This window comes from Notamacropus eugenii, chromosome 1 (genome assembly GCF_028372415.1).
Source record: "Notamacropus eugenii isolate mMacEug1 chromosome 1, mMacEug1.pri_v2, whole genome shotgun sequence".
NCBI lineage: Eukaryota > Metazoa > Chordata > Mammalia > Diprotodontia > Macropodidae > Notamacropus > Notamacropus eugenii.
The window spans coordinates 13,654,894-13,673,456 of NC_092872.1; the positions used below are offsets into that span (position 1 = coordinate 13,654,894).

The 18,563-nt window shown below is 42.7% G+C and overlaps 1 protein-coding gene across 4 annotated transcripts in view; it reads left to right on the forward strand.

Moving 5' to 3' along the window:
* The first annotated feature begins 2,618 nt into the window (after nucleotides 1-2,618).
* The window catches only part of LOC140533854 (antibacterial peptide PMAP-36-like), a 54,262-nt gene continuing 38,317 nt past the window's right edge, over nucleotides 2,619-18,563 (forward strand). The window contains exons 1-4 of one of the 4 annotated variants that reach the window (XM_072654200.1): nucleotides 2,639-4,890; nucleotides 6,072-6,179; nucleotides 6,437-6,508; nucleotides 7,652-7,883. In XM_072654200.1, the coding sequence (XP_072510301.1) occupies nucleotides 4,705-4,890; nucleotides 6,072-6,179; nucleotides 6,437-6,508; nucleotides 7,652-7,783 (498 nt within the window). In that variant the 5' untranslated portion in view covers nucleotides 2,639-4,704 and the 3' untranslated portion in view covers nucleotides 7,784-7,883. Of the gene's footprint in view, nucleotides 4,891-6,071; nucleotides 6,180-6,436; nucleotides 6,509-7,651; nucleotides 7,884-18,563 lie in introns of those variants that run through there. The other 3 variants (XM_072654178.1, XM_072654187.1, XM_072654192.1) reach the window with 3 other exon arrangements.

Genomic DNA, 18,563 nt, shown 5'->3' on the forward strand with positions numbered 1-18,563 from the left:
ACCCCGCCCCCACCCTTACCAAATCAGAATATAAAGTCACTCTGTACTTTACCAGATCATTGTGAGAGAAGACTCTGTGATTGTTAAAGTGCCATCAGAATAGCACATGTCAGTATGTCCTAAAATACCACCTGTATACTATTTTATTTTTATTTGATGATTTCCTTTGTGCCTACATTATCTTCCTCACTACCCAGAAGGATGAAAGTTGGAGACTGAAGGCACTGGCCCAAGAGAGAGGCCCTACTAAGCAGCAAAACCAGGATGGGCTTGGTTAGGGTCTCCTCATTTGGCCACCCATATTACCAATGTGATACTCACAGCAGTTGCTATGAATACACAGGTGTATTTCCAGGGTTGAATTACAGAATATAAGAAACTGTCTTCCTCAAAGGTGAAACCAAGGTACTGATTCAGATACCGGAAAAGAAATTCTACCATGGTAACAAGGCAGTTTATACACATCACCAACCCAGGGAGCACAGATATCCCCAAGCCTTCCCTCCCTTAGGCCTCCCCACAAAAAACACTCCCCTAGGCAAAATTCCTCCCTCTCTCACTCATGCTAGCTGCTCTCTCCCAGCTCTGCCTCCCTGTCACTTCCTGCTCTACTCATTTGGAAAGCTCCTCCCACCATGGCCTACATGTGACTCAGGCTCCATCACAGAAGTCAACTGGATCTGAGCTCAAAGCTGTTCACATAGGCCTATTAATGGGTAGGAAAGATCTTCCCATTCTATTAACATTACATTCAGCCCCAAGATCTTTAGTGTCCATTATACAGGTCAATGGGAGATTAGGGCTAAATGGTATCAACAAAACTTCACACCAGTAAAACTGGGATAACACAAAGTAAACATATAAAACAGTGTTTTAGGGTGGGGGCTTAGGCCTAAACAGTCCATCTTTCTTCCTCAAATGAATGGGACCAAAAATCCCTTGGAGTATTCAATGTTAATTAGAGAGCTAATGATCTTCTCCACCCTGATGGTCCTCTCCATTAAGGGAAGCTTGATGAGGGGAAGCCATATCTATTGTTTATTTCCAATGAGGCACTGGTTCTCAAGAGTTGTGATGCCATCTGGTTCTGAAACGTGTATAAATATTCTTAGGTGAGGTTTTAGTTTGGGGCTCACTCATTGGAAGTATTTGCTTGGCCAGATCAGACTCTGGACAACTCCTAAGGAGTCCCCTTGCTTTGAAAACCCAAATGTTGGTGCTTCTCTCTCTGGTAACTAACTATGTATGTATGGTCAGACAGCTGGACCTTTCGGTTGATCTGTGATGTATGTATTGCTTACAGTCACACAATTGGAAACCCTGTCTGTTGGCTAAACTTTATTTCTGTGCTTGTCTTTTCTCTGAAGTTCAGGGTGCTGAATTTTTACCCTGAATTAAGTGAATGACACATGTGCTTGATTAAAATGATTGTTGACTCCTCAAAAGTTGTTTTCCTTTTAGAAAAGCAGATTAAGAACCTGTGTAGCTGGCCCTCCTGTGTAATGTCAGGGTCCTTGCTGTTACAGGGTAAGGTATCATCCTTCTACAATTACTTCCTGCTGAGCTTGGATGGAGAACTGTCCCTGCCATGACAGGTCCCATTCAAGGGTTCAGTTCTTTAACCAGCATCCAGAGCTTGGTCGATGCCAGGTCTAGGCATGATGGATCACAGTCTTAGACAGAGAAGGACATCAATTAAGCAGTCAGTCATCTACAGCTGGAGGGCAGTAACCTGAAGGAGACAAATCTAGTAAAGAACTTGAGCAGACAAAAGCCAAAAGGAATAAAGAGTAATAATGAGAAGCAGGATGGTTCTGGAGTTCATGAAGCCACTATCATAGCCTTATTCACAGTAAAATATATGAGTTAAGGGCACAATTTGGTAATCATCAAGTCCTTGATAAACAGCAGTTACTGTATTATCTTTTCCATGTGCTATAATCTCTGTAGCCTTTGGAACACCATCTGGCTTCTGTTTTACTCATCCTTTAGCTCCCAATTTTATTCTATCAGTGGAACCAAATCCTTTAGTTCCTCTGACAATGACTGTGGAAGGAGGGTCAGTTTTCACAGGGGATATTACTTCATCAGGAATAATGATCACTTGAACAATTCTATCATTTTTACAAAACTATATAGGTTCTTCACCTAAAGTTGGGAAGATCAATAATTTCTTCTTGATAATGAGAATCTATTACTCCAACCAACACGTGTTCCTTGAGCTGCTAATTCTGAGTTAGGTAATATTTGTCTAAAATTATTTTTAGAGATTCTCATACATATTCCAGTAGAGATTTTTCTTATTTCTTTTCTATCCAACAAAAAGTCCTCTAAACAATGTAAATCATATCCTGCTGAACCAGGTGCTCCTAGATATGGTGCTGTGACATCTTGCCTTATAGTCCAGTACTCAATATTTGGGATCTCATGGGTTTGCTCTTTTCTTTTTTTTTTTAGTAGGATGAAAATTTTTATTTTTAAGTAAAACTATAATTGTTTTTGGAGAGGGCAATCAATTGATGTCTCTAGTTGTTCTGGTGCTAAAAGCCTGGGATTATATTAGGCTCACAAACTTTTACTTAGCACATAGAATTCTGAGACTTCACCTGAATGCCAACAATGTCCTTATATCAAGGACCTGTGATTTCAGCATTTTGAGAAATTCCTCCAGTGTGCAACCCAGTGTAACTTACAGACTTCAAGAGTTTCCTAGGCTCGCAGAGATCAGGTGATTAGCCTGCCATCACACAAATGTTCAGAAGCACGATTTGAACCCAGATCTTCCTGATTCGCAGTCCTTTACTCACCAAATTATGTTACCTCTCATTCACAGGCAAGAGGAGTAAAATGATTGTAGATAATGAGCTCCATTAACAGTTCAGTGGCAAAACCACCGCACCTTTTCTCTTAGCAGCTAGCAATGATTGTTTTCTGTATTTCACTCACAGAACAATTTTTGATACTTATCTAGCACACTTAATCTAGCCAAAGAGGAAAAGTTAGCTTTACTTCTTACAACTTCCCATTAAATCTAAGATCAGCTCCTTCCTTTTTTTTCTATGAAGCAAAAGCAAAGAAGAGATGTAAAATATATGCACTCATTTAAAAAGTAAAAAATTAATTCTATTATGAGTAAAATCACCTCAGTACAATGCCTGCCTAACAAAGCTATTAAAAGGTGTAAAGAGTTACGTGGAAAAAGGGGAGGAGAGTGTGACTTTCCTCTCAAGAAAGAGGGATTCTTGTTGAGGCATAGCTTGAATTAGATGACCTCTGAAAAGTCTGTCCCCGAAGCCTGCTGGGAACTGTTCCTCTTGGTGCCGCGCAGCCAAGCCAGGGCTGGGCTCTGCTCCGGGTCTGGTGTATGATGGACCTTTCGAGTCAGGTTTTCAGGGATCTCTGGAACAGAAATCTCCTCAGCTCTGTTGTTCTGTGGCTTCTGGTGCTCCAGAATTTGTTGGGAGTTCTTCTTTACAGATATTTTATGGGCTGTGGGTTAAGAGGTAGCATATGTGTGTCTTTCTACTCTGCCATCTTGGCTCCTCCCCCCGACTGTTCCTTCAATAATCCATTCATTCTTCCAATTAAACCAGATGTGTGTGGATAATATGGAATATGATATATTCATTCTCTTTTGCTTAATATACAATATCTCTTCATTTCATTACCTTTCAGATGTGACCCATTGTCACTATGAATCTGTATTCCATAATAAAGACTTACAATATCTAGAGTTTTAGAGATGTTTTTCTGGGTCACATTCTCATAATGACAAGCCATTGTTACATCTCAATTGGTGTCAACACAAGTGCATATAAATTTACATCCTTTATGTTGGGGTAGGAGTCCAATATAATCCATTTGTCAAATTTGGACTAGGACTTTTCTCCTTGCTTTCTTTCCATTTACTACCCAAGGAATAGTTCCTTCCTTCTCCAGTTGACATATATGACATTCCTCTGCCACCTGTTTCAGCAGTGAATGAGAGATAGCAATACCTCAGTCTCACGCCCACTGGTAGGTGGCCACCCCTAAATGGCCAACTGTTGCTGGACTCATTTTGCTAGTACCAGATGATCAGGTGGTTTCAGAGTAGGGACAAGATGTTGAGTAGCAATCTTTGCTAGTCAATCAACATATGCATTGTACTCATGTTCCGGTGTATTGAGGGCCACGTGAGGATCTACATGAAAAACTGACTAATTAGTAACCTGTGGCCTGAGCATTTGGGAAGGATTAGAGTAGAATACAGAGGTCAGTTTAAACAACTCTAACTCTGTTGCAAAGTTCCTTGAGTAACTAGAAAGACAACCCAATATGGCAGCTGACTGAACCATCCACTCATCTGCACATCCTCTAGGATTTTGTAAGACAGAGAGAGGTGGGGAACATATTTATTTCTTCATATCCCTGTGCCTCTCAAATTTACTGTCTTCCTCCTCTACTTTTTCTCCATACTTCCCCTCTTTCCCCAATCCTTCCTTTTGATTAAGTCAAGGGCTATATGATGAAATTGAAGGAGACTGCTAGCCCTGGGGACAAGAGGTGACCAATGACAGAAGAATGGAGGAAATCCCAGACCTCACCTCAGGGAACCGTTAGAGGCCAGTGGCTGGAGGTATCTATTGTCCTTGTGTAAGGGTGGGGAGGAGCCAGTAAATAAAAGACAGTTTCTTTCTGCCCAGAGCATTGAGCACAAAGAGGATGAGGGGCTCAACCATGCAGGTAGTCTTATTGGTGCTGGGGCTGCTCAGCCTGATGACTCCACTTGCCTGTGCCCAGGACCAGGCATACCAGGATGTGGTGAATAGATTCATTCGGGAATACAACGCAAAGTCAGAATCAGAAAGCCTCTTTCGTCTCTCAGTCCTGACTCTGCCACCACAGGAGGTGAGTAGCATTGGGATGATGGGGGAGGACTCCCTCTGCCAAGATTGTGTAACACGACCCCTTCACTCCAGAAAAACTTGATCTCCATTTGGGGAGCCATTGAGATACAGTGGAAAAAGTCAGGCAGCTAGGTGGCAGAGTGGATAGAGCACTGGCCCCCAAATTCAGGGAGACCTGAGTTCAAATGCACTCTCACACACTCACTAACTGTGTGGCTGGGCAAGTCCTTTTACCTCTGGTTGCCTCAATTTCTTCCACTGTGAAATGGAGATAGTAAAAGCCTCTACCTCCTAGACTTTTTTTCAAGGTCTAATGAGATAATAACAGTAAAGCACTTAGTACTTTGCCTGGCATGTAGTAGCCAGGCACATAAATATATGTGTGTGTGTGCATGTATGTGTGTACATATGTACACGTATGAATATGCACACATGTATTTGTATAGATGTTTGCTGTTTTTATTGGCATTATTGGCCTCAGAAGATCTGAAAAGGCATTTCTGGATCCAGTGCTTTCCCGTTCTTCATGATTTCCTATTTATCTGTACACGGCTTGCTTTGTGTATATTCCCTTGTTTGCTGTCTCTGTCTCATTACATTGTAAGCTCCTTGAGGGCAGGGACTGTCTTTTGCCTCTTTTTGGAACTCTAGTACTTAGCAGGTTGCCTGGCACACAGTAGGTGCTTAATAAATGTTTAGTGATTGACTGAATGCCTTGTTGTGTCCCAGGAACAATGCTAAGTGCTCAGAATACACACAAATTCCAGGTCTTCAGACTCCACATACAGGACTCTTAACCCTACTGAAACAGTCATATGGCCCAGTGCAGGTTTAAACTTGTATTGGTTTTTTTCCTTTTTGAGAGTTTTAGTCTCCCTCCCAGCCTGAGGTGCTCCCTGAGGACCAGGAATGTGGAAGCTGAGCACATGGGATGCCCCCAGGTCACTCAGTGTTCTCTGTTTGGAGGAATGACTGTTCTGGATGCCCCTGTTCTGATCCTGCTGCCAGTGTGACCTTGGGCAAGTCACCTAACTTTCCTAGTTCTTAGTTGCCTCATCTCGAGACCCATGGGGTCAGACTAGATGGTGTCTAAGGCCCTTTCAGCACTAACTAGCTTGCTGCTGGCCCCGGAGGTGCTCATAGGGGCCTAGCTCTAAAAGGCTGTCCTGCCTTCCTCCCCAGAGCAACGATCCTACTGCTCCACAACTTCTGCAATTCACCATCAGAGAGACTGTATGCTCTAAAACTGAACATCGCAATCCAGAAGAATGTGATTTCAAGAAAAATGGGGTGAGAGTGTCCTGGGCTGGGGAGGGATTCTGACTGAAGGAGTCTCTTTCTGGGAACATGCACCCCTTGGGGCAGGGTGGGTGCTGAGCTCTGCTTTTCTGCTGCCCTGAGGAAAGTGATTTGTCTCACATGAGAAGCAGAAAAACTGTCCCAGGGGGCTGGCTGGAGACAAAGTTTGAGCTTGTTGTCAGTCCTGGCCTGTCAGGGGCAGACATTACAGACTGGCAGTCCTGAACTCTCTCTGCCACCCTTCACAGCTGGTGGAAGAGTGCATTGGAACGGTTGACCTGTATTCCTCCAATCCCTCTGTTGATATTTCCTGTGATGGGGTAAGTGATGAATCCTTCTTGGGGGTCTGGGAGAAGAGTGCTAACCTCCATTCCCCACTAGGGGTCCGTGGTGCCTTCCCTCTTGGGGGCTGCTGGGATTGATGTGTAGCTAGAGGGGATTGGGATCAACTTTGACCCTTCTTCCCTCTTTCCAACCTTAGTCTCTGCCTAGTCTCCCTTTTCTTCCTCCAGGCTCCAAGAGGCGATGTAGATACAGAGACAGGACCATTTCTCTCCCCTCTCCCCTATCCAGTTTCCTCAACCTCACCTCTGGAGCTAGAGAGATCTCTGACTTCAGAGTCCAAGGGAAAGAGGGAGAAGTAAAGAAGGCCAATTGTACAGGAAATGTCTAGATAATGTGTTTTCAGAGAATCACTCTGAGCAATTTGAATTGGAGGAAGCCTTAGAAATTATCTAGTCAATCACCCCTCCTTCAATTTATAAAGACAATGAGGTTCAGAAATATGTAGTACCCATCCCCCAAGTCATAGTACTAGCTAACGTCTGAACTGAAACACTTCTTCTGACTCCACCTATCTTGGTAACCCCAAGAGCTCAGCTCTGGCCCCAGTGATGAAATGGGTTAACAGAACTAGGGTGGGACGGGCTAAGGGCACAGGGAGTGACCCTGCCAGCCACTGTGAAGTGGGGGCTATGAGGCCAGGGGAGGTTATGTCAAGGGCAGAGTCAATGAGACCTGGTCCCAGGGTGTTCCTGGAGGGCAGAATCGTTGAAGGGGTGGTGTAAGGCTTTCTTGTTCTCCTTTGCATCTCCTGGGCACAGAAACAGGAGGAGGGTGTCCTGAGAAGCATTTCAATATATTTTCAAAATGAACATGAAGAAGCCCCTGAGGATTTAGCTTTCTGTGCTGGTGGAGTGCTGCTGTTAGAGTAGAAGGCTGCAGATTTGGGTTCTACTTCTGAGTGTGTACCCTGCCAGCTGTGTCAGGATCTGTCTCCTGTTTCCTCTTTTCCCATGGGGAGGTTGCACCAGATGACTGTGGAGGGTCCTCCAAACTCGGAGTCTCATGAAGCTCTAAGTTACTCTATGCCCCTGGTGGCAGGAGGGCTGGTTTTTCTTCCCTCTTCAGCAGGACCCCCAGAGGCCCTGGACTAAGGGGCTCTGTTTGTCTTCCCTCTGCAGCCTGAAAAGGTCAAGAGAGGAATTGTGCCGTTGATCACACACGGCGTGAAGATAATTGGAAAAGTCCTTGGGAAAGTACTTCCAAAAGTTAACATTGGATGGAGTTTCCCACTGCCATGGCAGTCTTCTTGATGATACTGAGTTTCAGTTTCTATTTTAAGGCCTTGTACTATGCCTTGGTCTGCTCAGATTAATAAACCCCAATTTTACACTCTCTCGATATTTTCTCGGACTTCCTCCTCCACTCAGTTCATTTCTGACTGAACATTTAAATACTTATCATCTACTCTTGGACTGCACATAAAAAGGTGAACAAGCCCTACCCATCATGTCTGCCCTGAAGGAGTTTATAATGGAGGAGGGGTGGGAGCAGGAACAGGACTGCAAGCATACAATGTTATGTGTGGCAGTGGGTTGGGACCACAACTCACCTAGACAATGTGATCTAGGCAATCTGAGAGAGATGACTTTGTGGTTAGGCCTGCAGGGGAGGAGGGGGTGATTGGGAGGGGGAATGGGTGGGGGTGGGTGGGAACACTAGACCTGAGAAGGCTTCAGGAAAGAAGTGAGGTCTGAGCTGGGCTTTGGAAGAAGAGAAGGCTTTCAGTGGGCAGAGATGAGGAGGGACCAATTCCAGGCACAGGTTGAGGAAACAAATCTAGTTTGCCAGCAAAATTATTAGACCATCAAGGAAAGTAGTTTGTAAGGTGGTGTAGGTAGGCTGGGGACAAGAGGATCTTATTAGCAGGTGTTCTCCATGCATTTGTAATTTATGTTATAGAAAATAGGGAGTCCCTGAAGGTTTTTGTTTCTTTCTTTGGCTCTTTGTTTTAAGCAGGGAAGTGACAAGATCATATGCTTTCAAGAGGAGAATAATTTCATTAGGAAGCTGGGTGGACAATGGAGTGGAGCAGGTTAGGATTAGGCACAGGGGGACCAGTCAGTAGGTTATTGCAGTAGGTGAAAAGTGATGAGGTTTGCTCTGGGTTGGTGGTTAGAGCAAAGGAAAAGAAGGTTTGGATGGGAAAGGTGAAGTGGACAGGACAAGAGGGAGAACCGACCAGATTTGGTAACTGACTGGATGAGGTTCATAGTGGAGAGAAAGCAGAGTGAAAGTTGACCCCATTATCTTGGGAATGAGCTGTCTACTTAGAACCAGTTTCCTTTAGAGAACCTAATCCAGTGGTTCTTGTGAGCAAACCCACCATAGTGTATACAGGAAGAGGGAAAAGGAAGACTTGTCCCTTTGAACAAGGAAGAATTTTACTAGCAAGAAGTGAAATCAGATCCAGATCTCTTATCCCAGTTTCCCAAACCAATATCCCACTAGGCCCCAAAGCCTCTCAGTCTGTCAGGGCTCCATTCACAGGCTAGGATGGCAAACCCCTCACTTTCTCTATTATTTACCCATCACCATTTCTCTGAATTAGATACTCTTCCCATTCCACATTTAAAAATAGGCACACAGTCAACAGAACTCCCAAATTTTCCCACGCACTCCCTCACTGTCACCTTTAGTGAGAGTCACCTCAAATACCAGTGAATGTGATAGTGAAGACTTCTCAGGGATCTAAGTCTAAAGTAGATCTGACCCTAAGCCTAAGTTTCAATTTCTTGGGAATCAAGTGATATAGGGGAACTCGAAATTGTGAAACCACCTGAAACCATCCCTCTCCCTTTGTTCACCATTTCCTTATTCCTTGGATCTGGGGCAAATTTCTGAAAATAAGTTACTTGCCCAAGCTCTTGATCAAAAGTGTAAGGGGGGATGGGTTTGTGGGTTTTGGCTATATAACCATGCTTCTGCTTCTCTATTGCATCTCCCTTCTCTAGACTGCCTAGTGAAGGTGACACCTGCTTCTCTTGGGAACCTCATAAACCACTTTTGGTTTGTACCTTGAGATGCCTCTGAGTAGACAGTTTGAGAAGGGGTCTCACCACCCCACACACCAGGAAGCCTCAAAATCTACTGCTTTTTCTTCAGCAACATCAAGGGAATGAAGGCCTATGAATGCATGGCCAGTTGTAGCCTGACAAAAGAACCTAGACAGAGCCATAACTAGGATAGAGTGGTGGGGCTTTGTTCAGGGAATGGACTTCTGGAGGCATGATTAATCTCTGAGGCAGTCCTCAAGCTCATCCCCCTGTCCCTCATCTGGGCCCAGGCTGCCACCAGCCTTCCCCAGGGTCTCACTGTTCTAGATCCCTTCTCCCTGGACTTCTACTCCCCAAACACCCCTGGCTACAAGCCTTCCCCTTCCCCACCCCATTGTCAGATCCTCCTAGGGACTGCAGGTCTGGGCACCATCATCTATTCTTCCAAAGCATGGGCCACAACTGTACCAGGCATAGACTATCTTTTAATCTCAGCTCTACCCATCCCCAACTAAATTTGTCTTGAGCTTAAGATTCCTACTTTTGATTCAGATCCTGTCCCAGCGTCTGAGGCATAGTGACTTTGCTTTTAAACTGGGCAGTCCCCACATTGCATCACACACATTCAAAGGACTGGGAGAGAGTCTTTCTTTCTGGAATTTTTCACACTCTGACTTATGTATGTGATTATCTTATTATAAGGAAGCATCTCTGTGTTTCTCTTACTCTTATTTCAAATTCCTTGAATTTGTCTTTTTTTCCAGCACCTAGGACAATACTTTGCGCATTGTAGATGCTTCCTAGGTATTTTTATTTGAATACCTACTTATCAAACACATTATGGGGGATAAGCCTGAATTGAATAAGAGACTGAACTCTGTGGCCTCTAAAATCCCTTCCAGTGCTGACATTCCATAGATTGTCATGCCCTCTAGTGCACCAGCAGCCTTCTTGGAACATTGGAGCCAACATTATTCTCTCTTCTTCCTCACTGCCATTGCCCTACTTCTCCTTATAGTCACTAGTGAAAGCTTTTTGTAGCATTTTAAAATTTAGTAAGCCTTCTTCATGCATTATCTCATTTAAGGTAGCACAGATACATGAGGCACCTGTTACTCAGAATCAGCAGGGGACTTCCCCAAAGTCAAACATCTAGTAAGTACCAGAGCCAAGACCTCAGCTCTCATCTACTGAATCCAAGATCAACATTCATTGCATTATGCTCACCTTCCTTTGGTGCTGCCCATATGCCTGTGACCAGAGATGAATATTTCCAACAGAACTCTTAGGTGTGATGCTTGAAACTTCTTTGGGGAGCTCCTAAGCTTCAGGTGGACCCCTGAAGAGGTCAGAAAAAGGCTCTTGCTCAACCCACATGAAAATATTTTTTTCCTGCCAAATGCAGGTTTCTTCTACCTGTAGGAACTACTTCTCTGTCTGAAAGAATATGATCTGTTAGCCTGAAACAGTGTTAGAGCTAAGGCTCAAGAGGAGCCTGAAAGATGTCAAAGGGAAGAAGGGAGAGAAAGGGCAGAGAAGCTGAGAGGGGACATCCTGGACCTCAGAACGACAGAGAGAGAATCTGACATCCTTCCAACCTTCTTTTCCCATCCTCCTCTTCTCATTTTCTATCCTCTAGACAAATTGGACTGATTTTTGCTCTCTCACTCCACCCTTTGCTGTCCCCCAACATGTATTTGCATAAGCTGTGCCCTGTTCCTGTAAGAGAACTTCTCCCCATCACCCATTGATGTCTACTGACATCCTTGACCTTCTATAAGATCCACTGATCATGTTTTCATGAAGTCTTCTCTGATCCCCCCACCTAGAACTGATCTCTCCCTCCTCAAATCTTAACATGCTCTCCTTGTGTATTTGATTTTTATAAAAAAGGTAGTTTATGTAACCCTCTGATCAAAGATGATCTGTGTAAGACTTTCCTCACTGGTGGAGATTGAATACTTAATAATCTGAGTTTGTGAGATGAGTGGAGTTGGTAGCACCTTGAGAGAAGAGACACCTTGGTTTTCTGACTTCCAGCACCTAGAGAGAAAAAAAAGACAACATGGTTCCCTCTTCTCTCCAAGGAAAGGTGCCTTTAGGATCAGAGAAAGGCCAATCTTCACTCCTCAGCTGATTCTTATGCAAATAGACAGATTTTTATATGTTTTTGTCCATAAAGGAAATTCTACTTGGTTTGTAAAAACGCCAATATATTCGTCCTTTGAAGAAGTCTAACTATGTCAGGGTCTATGGAGTTGTCTGGAAATGCAAAGATCTGTGGTATGAAGACTTGCTCAGGGCTACTCATCCATGTTTTTTCCCATCTCATACCAAACTCTCTTGTGGTTCCCCAAATCTGCAGCAGGGCAGAGATAATACCTTACCCAAACAATCTTGGTACACTGACTAAATCAGATTTAGAGTGATCTTTAGGCCTCATATCCATTGGGAAGTCAGGGAGATTTCTACCTCAGGTATGTGAAGATGTTCCCCCTTAGAATGCATTAAGGAAACCAACTTTTTCCAAAGGCCATGAAGGGGGCTGATGTAGCTTCTGTGAAACTCACAGAGCTTGGTCAGAGATCAGATACCAAGTTGATCCATTCCTCCTCCAGCCATTACCACTCATCTTGACTTTCGTCTTGCCATTGGACTAATGTAAGGACTAATCTAAGAAGAATGAAGATATCAGGAAATCCCATTCAAAATAACTACCAAATGCATAAGAGTTGCAGGTGGTCAACCTATCACTAAACTCAGTACTTGGACAGATATACCTATAAAGCACTCTTTGAATAAATAAAATCCAACTTCAGTAGCTGGAGGAAGATTCAGCGCTCATGCCTGGGTCATGTCAAAATTACAAAAATGGCAAGACTATCAAAGGTCATTTATAGTTTTTATGCTATATTAATCAGATGATGAGAGGGATGGTATAGAGAACTCACCATCACTCTGACCAGCCCATTCCATTTGGGGAGAGCCCTATTCCTTAGCAAGTCTTTCCTTATTATCAGGCCTAAATTTGCCTCTTTGTACTTTCCCCCATGCCTGGATGGCTCTGCCTCCTTTCTTTTGATTCCTGATCTATCTGGATCCCTCCAAGCCCCCTTTGAAATGCCATCTTTTCCAGGAAGCCTTCCCTACTGTGTCTTAAGACACCAGAAAGTGCTTTCCTTCTGTTATTGGTTCCCCTTCATCATGTATATAGGTCATCTTGTCTGTATTTGTTTACTCTGTGTGTCCTTCATTAGATTGTGAGCTCCCTGAGTCAGGTCCTGTTTTTTGCCTCCTTTTGTATCCCCAGTGCTTAGCATAGCGCCTGGCACATAGTAGGCACTTAGGAAATGTGAACTGACCTCTAAGACAGTTGAGAAAGACTCATGGTGGACAATGCTGCCCACATCCAGAGAAAGATCTGCTGGACTCTTCATGCATGTTAACGCTTCCTGGTTCTCTTTATTTATTTTCGTGATTTCTCTTCTTTTCCAAAGTAGAATTATTTTGACAAACTATTTCTCCTTCCAGAACATGTCTGATATGCAAAAAGTGTCACAGAATTGCATATATATAAAGCATATCAAATTGTTTGAGGAGGGGAGAGGGAAGAGAAGGAGGGAGGACATCATTGGGAACTCAAAATTTTCCCAAAAAGGAAAATTAAAAGTTTTCTTTGCATGTAATTGGAAAAATATTATTACGAAAGAAAGGGTATTTCTTGGTTGATGTCTGTAATATTTAATTTTAAAGATTTCCAATAGGCACTGTGTGACTTGTCCAGGGTCACACAGCCAGTCTGTGTGAGAGGCAGGACTTGTACCCAGGTCTTCCTGCTCCTGGGCCAACTTGACAGCATTTCCTGTTTTTCTCATAATCCCTACATTGGGTTACTATCCTTTTCATTCTGGGGCAGCTGGGTGATGCAGTGGATGGAGAGCCAAGCTTGGAGTCTGGAGTACCTTATTTTAAGTTAGACCTCAGACACTTACTAACTATGAGACCCTGGCCAAGTCACTTAACCTTGTTTGTCTCAGTTTCCTCCTCTGTAAAATGAGCTGGAAAAGGTAACAGAAAACTACTTCAGTATCTTTGCCAAAAACACCCCAAATGGGATCATGCAGAGTTGAACATTTAAGAAATGACTAAACAGCATCTGGACTCCATTCTAGCCCCAAACTGCATTCTATCTTCCGTGTTACTCGAATGACACAGGCCATCCCACATGCCTGGAGTGCACTCCCTTTTCAGGTCTTCCTCTCAGAATCCTGATCTTCCCTTCAAGCTCAACTCAGCTCCAACTTCTCCTGTGAGCCGTTCCCTGATCCCCTGTTAATGCCCCCACTGTCTCCACAGATCTACTCACTTTTCATTTTGGGAATGTCTGACTGGCCGTACTGTGAGGGCAATATCGTTTTGCTGGGAGAAGAGAACATGATCTTAAGTACAGATATGTAATGGACATGCTTGTAAAGCCAACCGCTATATATGGTCTTTCAGTCAGTAATCAGCTCTACACACACAGGGGCACCTGCTCACACAGGTTTTTTGATCTCCTTCTCTAAAAGGAAATGGAATTTTTTTTTTGACTTATTCATTTATTTTTAGTTTTCAACATTCATTTCCACAAGATTTTGAGTTCCAAATTTTCTTCCCATCTCTCCCCTCCTCGCATCCCATAACACCATGCATTCTGATTACCTCTTATCCCACTCTACACTACCTTTTATCACACTTCTCCTTTCCCTGATTCCCATCTTCTCTCTTTTCTTTTAGGTGAAGATAGATTTCTATACTTCATTACCTGTATTTCTTATTGCCCAGTTACATGGAAAATCAATTCTCATTATTTGTTGCTAGAACTTAGAACTATAACTTCTTTCCCTTCTTCCCTCCCAACTCATCCCTATTGAAGAGGCAAGCAATTCAACATAGGCTATAAATGTGAAGTTTTGCTAAAGACTTCCATACTAGTCATATTGTGAAAGACTAACTACATTTCCTTCAATCCTATCCTGCCCTCCCATTTATTCTATTCTCCTTTTTGACCTTATCCCTCCCCAAAGTGTTTACTTCTAATTACCCGTCTCCTGTCATTTCCCTCCCTTCTATCATGCCCCCACACCCCACTTATCCACTTATCCCCTACTTTCCTGTACTGTAAGATAGATTTTCATACCAATTTGAGTGTGTAGATTATTCCCTCATTAAACTAATTGTGATGAGAGCAAATTTCACTTTTTCCCTCTCACCTCCCCCCTTTCCCCTCCTTTGAAAATGCTTTTTCTTGCCTTTTGTATGAAAACTACTCTGCTGCATTGCATTTCTCCCTTTCTCCTCGCAATATATTCCTCTCTCACCAATTAATTTTATTTTTTACATATCATTCCTTCCTATTCAACTTACCCTTTGCCCTCTGTCTATATGTGTGTGTGTGTGTGTGTGTGTGTGTGTGTGTCTGTGTGTGTGTGTGTGTGCGTGTGTAATCCTTCCAACTACCCAAATGCTGAGAAAAGCCTGAAGAGTTACAAATATTCTCTTTCCATGTAGGAATGTAAACAGTTCAGCTTTAGTAAATCCATTATGATATTTCCTTCTTGTTTACCTTTTCTTGCCTCTCTTGATTCTTGTGTTTGAAAGTCAAATTTTCTATTCAAGTCTGGTCTTTTCATCAAGTATGCTTGAAAGTCCTCTTTGAATAAAAATTTTTCTCCCTGAAGTATTATATTCAGGTTTTTTGAGTAGGTGATTTTTGGTTTTAATTCTACTTCCTTTGATCTCTGGAATATCATATTCCAAGCCTTTTGATCCCTTCATGTAGAAGCATCCAGATCCTATGTTATCCTGATTGTACTTCCATACTACTTGAATTGTTTCTTTCTGACTGCTTGCAATATTTTCTCCTTGACCTGGGACTTCTGGAATTTGGCTTTAATATTGCTAGGAGTTATTTGAATCTCTTTCAGGACGTGATCTGTGAATTCTTTCAATATTTATTTTACCCTCTGATTCCAGAATATCTGGGCAGTTTTCCTTGATAATTTCATGAAAGATGATGTCTAGGCTCTTTTTTTGATCATGGCTTTTACTTAGTGCCATAATTTTGAAAATATCTGTCCTGGATATCTTTTCCTAGGTCAGTTGTTTTTACAATGAGATATTTCACATTGTCTTTCCATTTTTCCTTCTTTGATTTTGTTTTCTCATTTCTTGGTTTCTCATAAAGTCATTAGCTTCCATCTGCTCCATTCTAATTTTTAAAGAACTATTTTCTTCAATGAGCTTCTGAACCTCTATTTAGCTAATTCTGCTTTTTAAAGCATTCATCCCCTCATTGACTTTTTGGCCCTCTTTTGTCATTTGTGTTAGTCTATTTTTAAAGGTGTTAATTTCTTCAGCATTTTTTGGGGTCTCCTTTAGCAAGCTGGTGACTTGCTTTTCTTGTATTGCTCTCCTTTCACTTCCCAATTTTTTCTCCACCTCTCTCACTTGATTTTGGAAATCCCTTTGGAGCTCTTCTAAGACCTGAGACCATTGTATATTGATTTTGGAGGTTTTGGATGCCGAAGTCTTGACTTTGAGGTCTTCCTCTTATGGTATGCATTCTGCCTCCTCATCTGAAAGGATGGAAGAAAATTTCCACTCACCAAGAAAGTAACTTTCAATTGTCCTATTTTTTTTTTCAAATTTTTGGTCATTTTCCCAGCCACTTACTTGGCTTCTGAGTTTTGTCAAGAGGAGGGTATACTCTGTTGACCTGTAACTTCTCAGTTCCTCCAAGGTGGCACAATCAAGGGAGAGCAGTTTACTCCCATCCTAGCCTGTGCTGTGGTCTGTGAACAGGGTTCCCTCCACACAGCTTCTACCAGCTCCACCATGCCAGCCCTCCTCCTCACCCCAGGGTTGCCCCTCAGACCTGAGATCCAGAGTAGCTGCTCAGTTTCCCCAGGGTCTTTAGACCAAGGCTGCAATAAGAGAAGCTGCAGCATCTTGGGGCCAGGGCTACACTGTTGTTTTCCCTTCTCACCCAAGTAAAAGAGCTTTCCACTTGACTTTTGAAGCTGTCCTTGGCATTTGTGAGTTGAGGAATCTGGGATATGAAGCTGCTGCTGGTGGTTCCTTGAAACCTGCTCCAATTCTGTTCTTGCTGGGCCACAACCAAGGCTGCACTGCACTCCACTCTGCACCCAGGTGTGATAGAGCTTTCCTGTTGGCCTTCCAAGCTAGAAATCTTCTTAACTCTGTCATTTTTCACTTCTGCTGCTCTAGAATTTGTGAATAGTCATTTTTTACAGGCATTTTATAGACTTTAGGGGTGAGTTAAGAGTAGATCCATCCTTCCATTCCTCCATCTTGCACTAGTGGCAAGAGCACTAGGCTAAGAGAGGCAGATGATCTAGTGTCAAGCTTTGGCAATTACTGTCTGAGGAGTTTATGTGAGATAAGGGGTGTGTGTGTGTGTGTGTGTGTGTGTGTGTGTGTGTGTGTATGTGCATATAGGTACGTATATATACATATGTATGCATATATTTAAACACTTCAGAAGCATACTACATTAATTTTATCTGCTATTATTCACGAGAGAAAAGTACAGTGTTTCCCTATTGTTCAGGCTTTACATGTTACAATAAGAGCAACATGTATATTGTTGAGATAATTGCAAGGCGGTTTGAAGGCTTGGGTGGGTGACTGAAGCATTTCATGGAGGATGCTGACCCCAGCTGCAGTAGAATTCTGCAACAGAAAAGCAATACATTGTTAGGTCATTTTAAATCCATCCATCCTTCTTTCTTTACCTTGCTCAATACCCTGTTCCATTACCACCACGTCCCTGTGGAAAAACTATCCAGGCTTGGAATGAAAGAGCAGCTTGGTCTCCACACTTTCTTTTATCCTTCCTGATAACCCAAACTTGACAACTTGGAAAAATCACAAAAGTTTCTTCAGTCTGTTTACTACTCTAGAAAACGGGGAGAATCAGACTTGGATTACCATCCTCACATGACTCGGTTGAATTCCATTCAATTCATCTTATTCAGAAATGTTGTTTAAGAATAAAATCTGGATTTCAGGACAACAGCTGAAAATATGGAAATAAAAGGCTTCTACTCAGAGATGGAAAGCATCTAAGAAAGCCTGATAAGATTTTCGGCACCTGTTCCTGTCCTTTGCTCTCACGTCTTTGCAGAGATGAAGGACAATGGCTATGACATGATGCCTATAACACCATTTTTCAATAATTGGGGTAGTTTTGTTGAAGTTTTTTCCCCCTGAATTATTTTTATTTTGTAAAGGTTGACTTCATGGAAGGAGGGAAGTGGAAACATTGTGACATATAGTTCATATAAAAAATATAATATGTCAACATTTCATTTAAAAACTCATAAAAGCTGTGTTCCATGAGGGAAGGAGAGGAGTGAGAGAATACCTGTGATTACAGTCTGGTTAATTTAATCCACTTGACAAGGCAGGTAGGGGTAATGCTGTGTATTCACTAAGCTAGAGACCATAAACTGTGGTTGGCTATAGGAGCACATCCGTTACATATATGTATTTAGACACATGTTCCCTTCTCCTTGGAAAGCTAAACTCCTCAAAGGAGTTTCTGAATAGTTGGGCAACTGTTTCATTTTTGCTTTCTGGCACAAATGACTAGCAGAGCAGTTTGCTCAGAATACATTTTCCACAAAGATAATTGAAATCGAATTCATGTAATCATATGATCTCAGAGTTAAAGTGGAGCTCAATTCATCCAACCAGTACCTGAACAGGAATTCCTTTTATCTCACTCCCTACAAAGACCTTGCAACCTTTGTTTTAATGCCCTCCAGGGATCATCTCTACAGAACATCCAATACTCTACCCAGCCTGGCTATTGTCATCTGAACATCTCCTTCTGCACTAAATTGTCATCTATCCCTGCAATCCTCCAGGGATCACCTGAAAGTTCATTCCCCTGTAGTACTGCCTATTTTTCACAATCTAGGTCCACAAGCTGCAAGAGGACAAGCACTGCTGTCGGTGATTTCAACCACCA